The sequence below is a fragment of the Apaloderma vittatum genome, unplaced genomic scaffold (assembly GCF_000703405.1).
Source record: "Apaloderma vittatum isolate BGI_N311 unplaced genomic scaffold, ASM70340v1 scaffold35664, whole genome shotgun sequence".
Classification (NCBI taxonomy): Eukaryota; Metazoa; Chordata; class Aves; order Trogoniformes; family Trogonidae; genus Apaloderma; species Apaloderma vittatum.
In genome coordinates, this window is record NW_009713849.1 from 1 (window position 1) to 7,976 (window position 7,976).

At 46.2% G+C, this 7,976-nt stretch overlaps 1 protein-coding gene across 1 annotated transcript; it reads right to left on the reverse strand.

The window, feature by feature from the left end:
- Window positions 1-1,187: 1,187 nt before the first annotated feature.
- LOC104267876 (guanylate cyclase soluble subunit beta-2-like) lies at window positions 1,188-7,408 on the reverse strand (the record flags this gene model as incomplete). The annotated part of the gene is made up of 8 exons (XM_009868524.1): window positions 7,317-7,408; window positions 6,606-6,700; window positions 6,285-6,445; window positions 5,787-5,886; window positions 4,403-4,623; window positions 4,210-4,315; window positions 2,611-2,714; window positions 1,188-1,404 (listed from the first exon to the last, which is right to left on the reverse strand). Coding segments are annotated over exons 2-8 (943 nt in total), but the record flags the coding sequence as incomplete, so codon positions are not given.
- Window positions 7,409-7,976: the final 568 nt, after the last annotated feature.

The window sequence follows — 7,976 nt, forward strand, 5'->3', positions numbered from 1 at the left end:
TTTTTTTTTTTTTTTCTGAACCAGTACTAGCAGATTTTACATTCATTATGTAAAGGTAAAAGGAGAGAAGGGGAAATTAGGTCATATTACATAGTTTAAAGAAGCAAAATTGAGGTCACAGAAGACTTAAATCAGATGTCGTTATAGTTATTTACACAAAGCAGAGAATCATTCTGTACTCACTCCTACCAGTAAAAATAAAGCAAATTATTTTGCTAAAATAATTTTAACTGGTAAACTCTTACATACATCCAGTTACAATCAGAACCTGAAAACGTGACTGCAAAAAATAAAAGCCCAGCTAACTAATCTATTTTTATCCACTTCTGAAACCCAGCCAGTAGCAAATAACTCCCCTCAAAGGCGTAAATTAAGGGTGAATCACATAGACACATTTTAGGAACCGGAACGCATGGAGGCACAGGGTGGCTGGGTTCATAACAATGTTCCACGTACAAAGGAGTAATTTCTTTGGCAAAGCAAATTCTCTGGCCGGTCAAAGCGACCTGCGGGGGCTGATGGTGTGGAGCTGTGGGGAGGTGAGGCCGGGACAGTTCCTTTTCCGCAGCTCGGGGCACGTCTGCGAGCAGAAGCTGGCTCTGAGGGCTGGCCTGGTGGCCCTTCTGCCGGCCCCTGGGGAAGCAGACGGAGGCAGCAGAGGGCTGGGGAAGGTCACAAGGACACAGACACCTACAGATGTGTGACCAGCAGGTCACTGGTCCTGAGCAACCTCCTCTAGTTGACCTTGCTCTAAGCGGGGACGGACTAGACAGTCTGCGGAGCTCCCTTCCAACCTCGACAGGAGTTGAGTCGATTCTGCGACTGAGAGCAGAGGTGGTTCAGAAAACGATCTAGTCGTCCCTTGGCCTCGCCCCCGTTACTCAGGAAAGCTGCAAAGCCGTGGGTTTCACAGAAAAACTCTAGCTAAGCGTTCCACATGGGAGCGTGGTTGTTATTTCTCAGTGAAAGCCTTCAAAATCTGGTGAGGTGACAGCAGAACTGGTCTGCAAGCATCGTAAAGTACTGCTTCTCCAACCAGAACCACCTAATCCCCTCCTCACTGCGCAAAGACACGGCCATTTACAGGGCTCGTGTGAAGCCAGGAGTCCACAGAAAGGCATTAGTTCAGCTCCAGCACAATTCCTGATTGAACACGAACTTTTATGCTGCTGAAAGCAGTGAAGTACCTCTCAGCTCTAGCATTGGCCGCTGTTTCCACGACTCTGGCATCATTTCTCTTCTGGTCTGGAACACAAACTGGCTGTTGATGAATTTCTGGATGCTGGCAATGGTGAAGGGCACTTCTGGGTGAACGATACGGAAATAGTGATCCACGCAGATGCCCATGGTCTGAAGGCCAGGTACAATCTTCTGAATGCTCACCCCAGCTTGCTTCACTCTGAGCTTAGAAAGAAAATACAGGCGATGTGTTACAATTCCAACCTGTCTGAGCAAGGGTTCTGTCTCATTAGTCTACGCGTGTCCTTCGCAGCAAGACAAAGCCCCAGGAAGGAATGTTACTGTCCACCGGTCCATTGTTCAAAACAAAATTATCTGCTATTGTCCTCGCTTGCTTTTGTGTAGCTGCAAGAGAAAATTAGAGATACCAGAGCGTGCCCTGCATTCCAGAAAGAAATTAACTGTGGCATAAAACGTCTTGGCAAATACTAATTTCCTAATGGATGCCATGGGTTACCTTCTCTTCACCAGTGCTCTCTGAAGGCTTAGTCACTCTCTTTTAGTCTGCCTGGCCAGACACCAGCCCTTACCCCCTGCAGAAATGTGCCCCTGCAGAAATGTGCCCCTGCAGAAATGTCCCCCCGCAGAAATGTGCCCCCTGCCTTCACTGCTCCTCACCAGAGTTGTTGAAGCTCTGACCTAGCTACCAGTAATGGGTGCAGGGCTCACCCTTTTCCCACACGAGTAATTGGATCAAAATATGCAGACTGGGTGTCTTGAAAGGTTTAAAGCTCTGACCTGAACCCAGGCTGGCTGGAAACCGGCCATGGGGCAGTTCCGTTGCTGCAGAGGATGTGTGTGCAGGAGAGGAGACTCAATCCTCCCCCAGCAGATAAAGAGATTTTCGGGTCTGGTTCCTACCAGATGGGGTTGCATGCTGCCTGATTTAGTAGGTAGCTGTGTTTTCCCAGCAGAAGCATGTGGGAGTAGACTCAGGAAGCGCGTAGAGCCTCAGCTGCCAGCAGAGCCTTACAAAACCATTATTCTGTGATAAGCCTTTGGACAGATTAGTGACCGGGAGGGGAGGGTGACTCGCTGCCAGCACAAAGCCAGTTTAAAGGATGGGTCGTGTCTCCAGCACATCCACGGACGGGAAAGTGGCCAGAAAGGTCAGAAAATTCTGTGTGGTGTTTGGTAATGGACAGACTGCTGCAATAAGCCTTGCTGGCGTATCTGCAGCTGTTTCGGACACGGTAATCTCAATAAATTCCAAGGAGACTCCTGTCTGAAATGGTCCGGATCCAGCTGGTCACAAGGGATTTTTGTCGCCCGGCTGTGTGCAGAACGCTTCTGCAAATCCTGCACGTACCCAGAAGAACGTCACTCTGTGGTTTATGCAAACGAAAGGCCCTCACCACAGGCTCCTCCTACCTCTTTGTCAAAAACCATGTGGAAAGGAAGGCCATTGCAAAACGTCCTCGTGTCGACCCAGAGGCTCTTGGGATAAACGGGATCGAATCCTCTCAGGAGCTTGCCTGCGGCGTAAAAAAAAAAAGCCATGTGTGTTTTTTAAATGGGGGTGCACCTGGCAAAACCAGCCAGCGTTACCTTTTAGCACTGGCTGGGGACAGAGCAAAAACCATGCGGGTCAGGAACGTGCCCGGGTGGGTACGCAGCCAACCAGCAACTAATGTGAGTTGGCCGAGAGCTTCAAAGTGAACCGGACAAAAAGCTCAGAGCGCCAGATGCAGGAAATTGGGTGGAAACCATAAGAACGGATGAACAACTGTAGATGTCACAGCAACACAACTAAGGAAAAAATCCCAGCGTGATCTGAGTTTCCATCTCCTGAACAAAGAACTCTAGTCCGTAGCACAAAGACCAAATTACCGCTTGGTTTCTATTTTCCTTGCCCTGAGGTTTTTATGTTCAAAATGGTCACAAATCTACAGAGCAGGCTGTGCTTGCTAGCACACAGGTATTTTTTTCTAAAATGAATAAAATGGGTAAAATAGACCAAAGGGCTCATCTGACCGAAGCACCCAAAGCCTTTGATCTTCACAGTATAAACTTGGATTTCCCCAGTAACCTGCAAGAACGGAAAGGATGCCTATCCCAAGCAACCTTCTCCCCCAGAAGTGGCTGTGACAGTCACTCTAGTAAATTCTGCTCAATAAAAAACACTCAAGTCACTTAGGAGAATTGTGAAAAAGACTACAAATTTAGGGCCTGACTTTTACTACTTTTGGGGAAGTCAATGGTTTGGGGTTTTTTATTTTTTCAAAGTCTGGCTGTTGATAACTCTTGCATTGATTGTTAAAAGATTGTAATTTTTTTAAGTAATAATGCTACTCTGAAATTGAATTTTGAATATATATAAATTTCTTACTCAATATTTCTGCTCTTGTAATGCACGTGGCGTCGTGCCAGAGGATACTGGGTTCAATTTTTCACTCCTCCCAGAATCCAGACAGCTTGGCGATACCCGGATTCTCATTCCTCTTTGGGGAATCCAAAGATCCTGACCAAAAAAATCCTTCTGTTTTATAAACCTCCACTATATAAAGGTATAAACAGAGATTAGTAGCTTAGCAGTAGGTTTTTGGTGGTGGAGGGTCTGATTAGGCTTTCAGAATTTACTACAGTCGACAACTTTGGAAAAAGGTAGCAGCTATCGCATTAAAAACCACCCTTTTAAATTCATCATCCTAGACCGACAGGAGAAGGAAGTATCGAAGGTATCATACAAACACATTTTATAGAAGAATCCTTTGCAGAAGAAAACCCTGTTTAAGAGACAAAAATGCCATATTCCATTGAATTCTCTGTCATTACCAAGGATGCTTATTATCTTACTATGATTACCAACGTCTAACTGACAGAAAGTGAACCAGGAATGTTTTGAAGGATGCAGAGGAGAGAGGAATGGTAACTTCCAGGTGGCTGGGTGGGTGCGGGTGGGGAGGTTATGGAATTTCTTACTGGGGGCACTCAGAAACAACGACGGGCTCCCTCCGAGCGATCTCTCACCTTTTCCTAAAGTGATTAATCCTCTGACTGTTTTCCAGTGACTTTTCTTGGCGGGACAAACAGAGCTTCCTCTGTCTCCACTTGTGTTCTTGGCTTTACCAGGGTCCTGTTGAAGTAAATCCGAAAGGAGATTCAAGGATGTTTCTGTTTGAATTGCATTTCAATAATAGAGTGATAATGAGTATTAAAATACCTCCTTATGGAGTTGGCTCTCAATTTGTTTTTCACAGTCAGCGAGGTACCGAGGTGAGGGAGAAAATTCATTTCTTTCCTTGTATGAAAACACAGGGTTTTGAGTGACAAGGAAGACAATATGCTCTTTTTTCCCAGTTCTTTCTTCTTCTTCGGTTTGATTGACTATTTCCATTGAAATCTCGATGTTAAAAAAATCCAGGGCTGCCGCACCAATGATTCCTGAAGGGGAAACAAACGACAAGGTGTTGCCAGGAAGGAACCCTGTCCCTTTCCCGTTTTAGAGGGCCCACAGTGGAATTTCACCGTTTCAGAAATCACCTTTCCAAAGGAGTCTGGAAGAAGGAAGCACCCGATGCCATTCCTACTACTGGTAACACTATGTGCATGGGAGATAAGCTTTACAGTTACTGTTCCTTTTGCCTTGCCTGATGACAAATGCTTACTTTCCCCCCGAAGCAGCTCAGCAGGATATCTGAAGATTGTGTCTAAATAGTCATACTTAGCCATAATAAGAATTCCCATTAACCCCAAAAGTGCAGGGGGTCTGAAGAGATCCTGCTGCAACAACCCCTTTCAGTCGTTGCAGGATATTTTCTTTTGAAAGGAAGGAAACCTCTCTGATGAAGGTGGACAATCAATCCTCGCTTTTCTGCTCAGCCGTTAAGCGAAGGACTGAGCAGTGCCATGAAAAGCTCTGTCTGAAATTCCAAAGAGTTCTCTGCTTCAGCAGAAATCTGAAGTGAGTTCTGAGAAAGGGGGAAGTTTTTGATAAGCTTCTAAACGCAGCCCCATCTATGAAAGAAAGGAGGACAAGCATCTCTTACAGCTGCGTCAGCCTCGCAGGAGCACGACTGTGAAGCTTCCCATAAGTGCTGGTAAGACTCTTGCGAGCAGGGCTCAGTAGTACTACAGATTGCACGTACTGCAGGAGTACTTACTACAGGGTGTCTTTCTACTTCACTGTAATTTCAGGAGCGTGAATCACTGAGAACTAACCAACAGTTAGACGCCGCGAATTTTAACTTTTCTTCTGGGCATTCTCTAGGAGTTCTGTAGCCAAAATGGACACTTATGGCCTGGGTTGTCATATTGTAAATCGTGACAGAAGCTACTGGGAGCTAGGAGGGATTAGGCAGGAGGGAAATACGGAGCTCAGATGGCTGGTGACTAAACTCGACTAGGCTTCAACTCCATGGCCAGTCCTCCTCTGGAAAAGGATTCTGAAATGTGAGCAAAGTGTAGCTGCAAATACACGATTAGTGCCTGTGTACATACGTATGTATATATCTGTGTCTGTCTGTGTTTATATGTGTGTATATATATATATATGTCTATGTATATATGTATATATCGCATTACCAGGTGACCTGTGCTCTGATTACCTGGCACAATGTGGCACAGACCTCTTCTGTCTGAATAGTAATGTAAATGCATTGACCCGTCTTCGTTCTTTTCTACTCTAAAAGACGGTGCATTCATCTCCTGAGGAAAAACAAACAGAAACAAAACCTCGGCATCTTTTCCTGGTGAAGAGTGCTGGTGAGTTATGCTTGTACGAAAGCATCCCGTGACTTAAGGAAGTAAGCAGCAATATGAATAAGCTGAAAACCAGGAAAAGAAACATGCTCACTTGTGAAGGAAATTCTACTATGCATGAGAGCCACTGTACTAAATAATACCTAATGCTGAGGACTACACAGAAAAAAAAAATATTTAAAAAATTGTCCTAACAGTTTGGAGCAATCAGTTCTGGAATGTAGGGGAGCCTGTTCTAGCATCTTTTTCCATCATTCCTTCACACCTGTGAGATGCTGTTCTTTGTGTTGCAGACTCTGGTGGAGACCACCTGCGCCTGCTCAGTAAAAACTACCCAAACTTGCCTGGTAAGAAAGGGACAGGTAACTGTGCAACGCATCCAGGTTCTCTATGAACTCGTAGAGGTTTCCACCCAGTGTCCTCAGCATGTGGTCGTAGCCCGAGCGTTTGCAGAATTCAAAGAAATACTCTCCGAACTCTCTCAGAACTGTGTCAGCGGGAACACCTGGCAAAATCAAGGTGCCTTCATGAACAAGAAAGGCTTGGAAGCTCTTGAAATGCTGCCAGGTGGAAAATGCTGCCCCACAGGGAGGGCACTCCCAGAGAGCAGAGGAGGCAAAACCTGGGCTGCAGTCTCAGGCGTGACCCAGGACGGTGACACCTACCCAGTATTTTGCAGGCTTTGTCGACGAGCTGCATCGTGATCTCATCTTTGTAAACCTCAAAAGTCAAGAAAGAATCCTGGACGCCGGCCTGCAGCCTGCAGCAGAGAAGACAATATTCTCCTCTCAGCCGTACATGTAACACGCTTGGGTGACCCAGCAGGCATTCGACAAGTGCTCTTTGCTGTTAACCCGCTCCTTAACCTCCGTCTCCACAGACCTGACCAAAAACTTGCGGAGTATTGGCTTCAGTGGCTATTACATGTACCTGCCTAAGCATCACTTCTGCAGCTTTCTATCTCGGAAAATACCATATAGCTCAGAAAGTTAAGACAAAACCTGAGGAGATGCTATATTTAGCTGCTTTTCTCAAAGTACAGGAATTGAACTGACTTCATACCAAGCATGACATTTTTCTCGGTGTAATTACTTTTCAATATCGTCACAGTGAGCCAGCGCGTCTGCTGCACAATCGTCTATAAGACTAAATGTCACCTTTAATTATCTGTTGGTGCAAATTAATTGGGACAAATTAGAAGCGTAGTGGGAAGTGTTACAGGATAAGAAACTGTTGCTTTTGCCCTGCTAGTTAGTTTTAATAATTACTTGCGATAACATATCAGCTGCCATTTACCAGTGAGAAATCTGAACCCTCTGCTGCTAAACTCCTGAGCGCTTTCTTTCCATGCACTACATTTACTGGGAACACATTACCTTAATTTTTCCCATGTTTCTTCGCCGTACTTCTCAACCACCAGAGACTTCAGGCACGTATTTATAAATCCATACTGCAAAAGCAAATACACGAACACGGAAAGAAGACAACACTGGTTTTCAACATGCAGCCCAGGCACGCCGCCTTTTCTGTTTTTCACATTCCACCGCTCCTTTTATATTGCGAGAGTAACGACGTTTGACAGCCATTACGCCTTTCAGCGAACAGCACAGCTTTTTGCTTTGCTATTTTTTTTTTGGCCTCAGGCAGAACAGAGCAAACGCGTTCGGTCTGCAGAGGAGGAGGAGGAGGAGGATGGAGACGGCGGGTCAGGGACGCGCCGTGCCCGCAGCCTTGCGCCCGCCGCCATGCCCCGGCAACTTCGCCTTCCCTGGTATTTATTTTTTCACGTTAATACTGAGAAAACTGGAATGATGGTGGAGGGGGGTGGTTAAAATAAATAACGTTAAAAGAATGACCACGGGCAGCACCAGCCTAAGGATGAGGTGGTCCAGGTCGCCCCGAAGCGATGCGGGGCAGCATCCCGGGGAGGGGGACGACCAGCAGGATCTGTCCGTCTGTCCTGGACAGGTGCTGTCCGTCTGTCCCGGACCAGAGATGTCCGTTGGTCCCGGACCAATATCCCTCTGTCCCAGGTA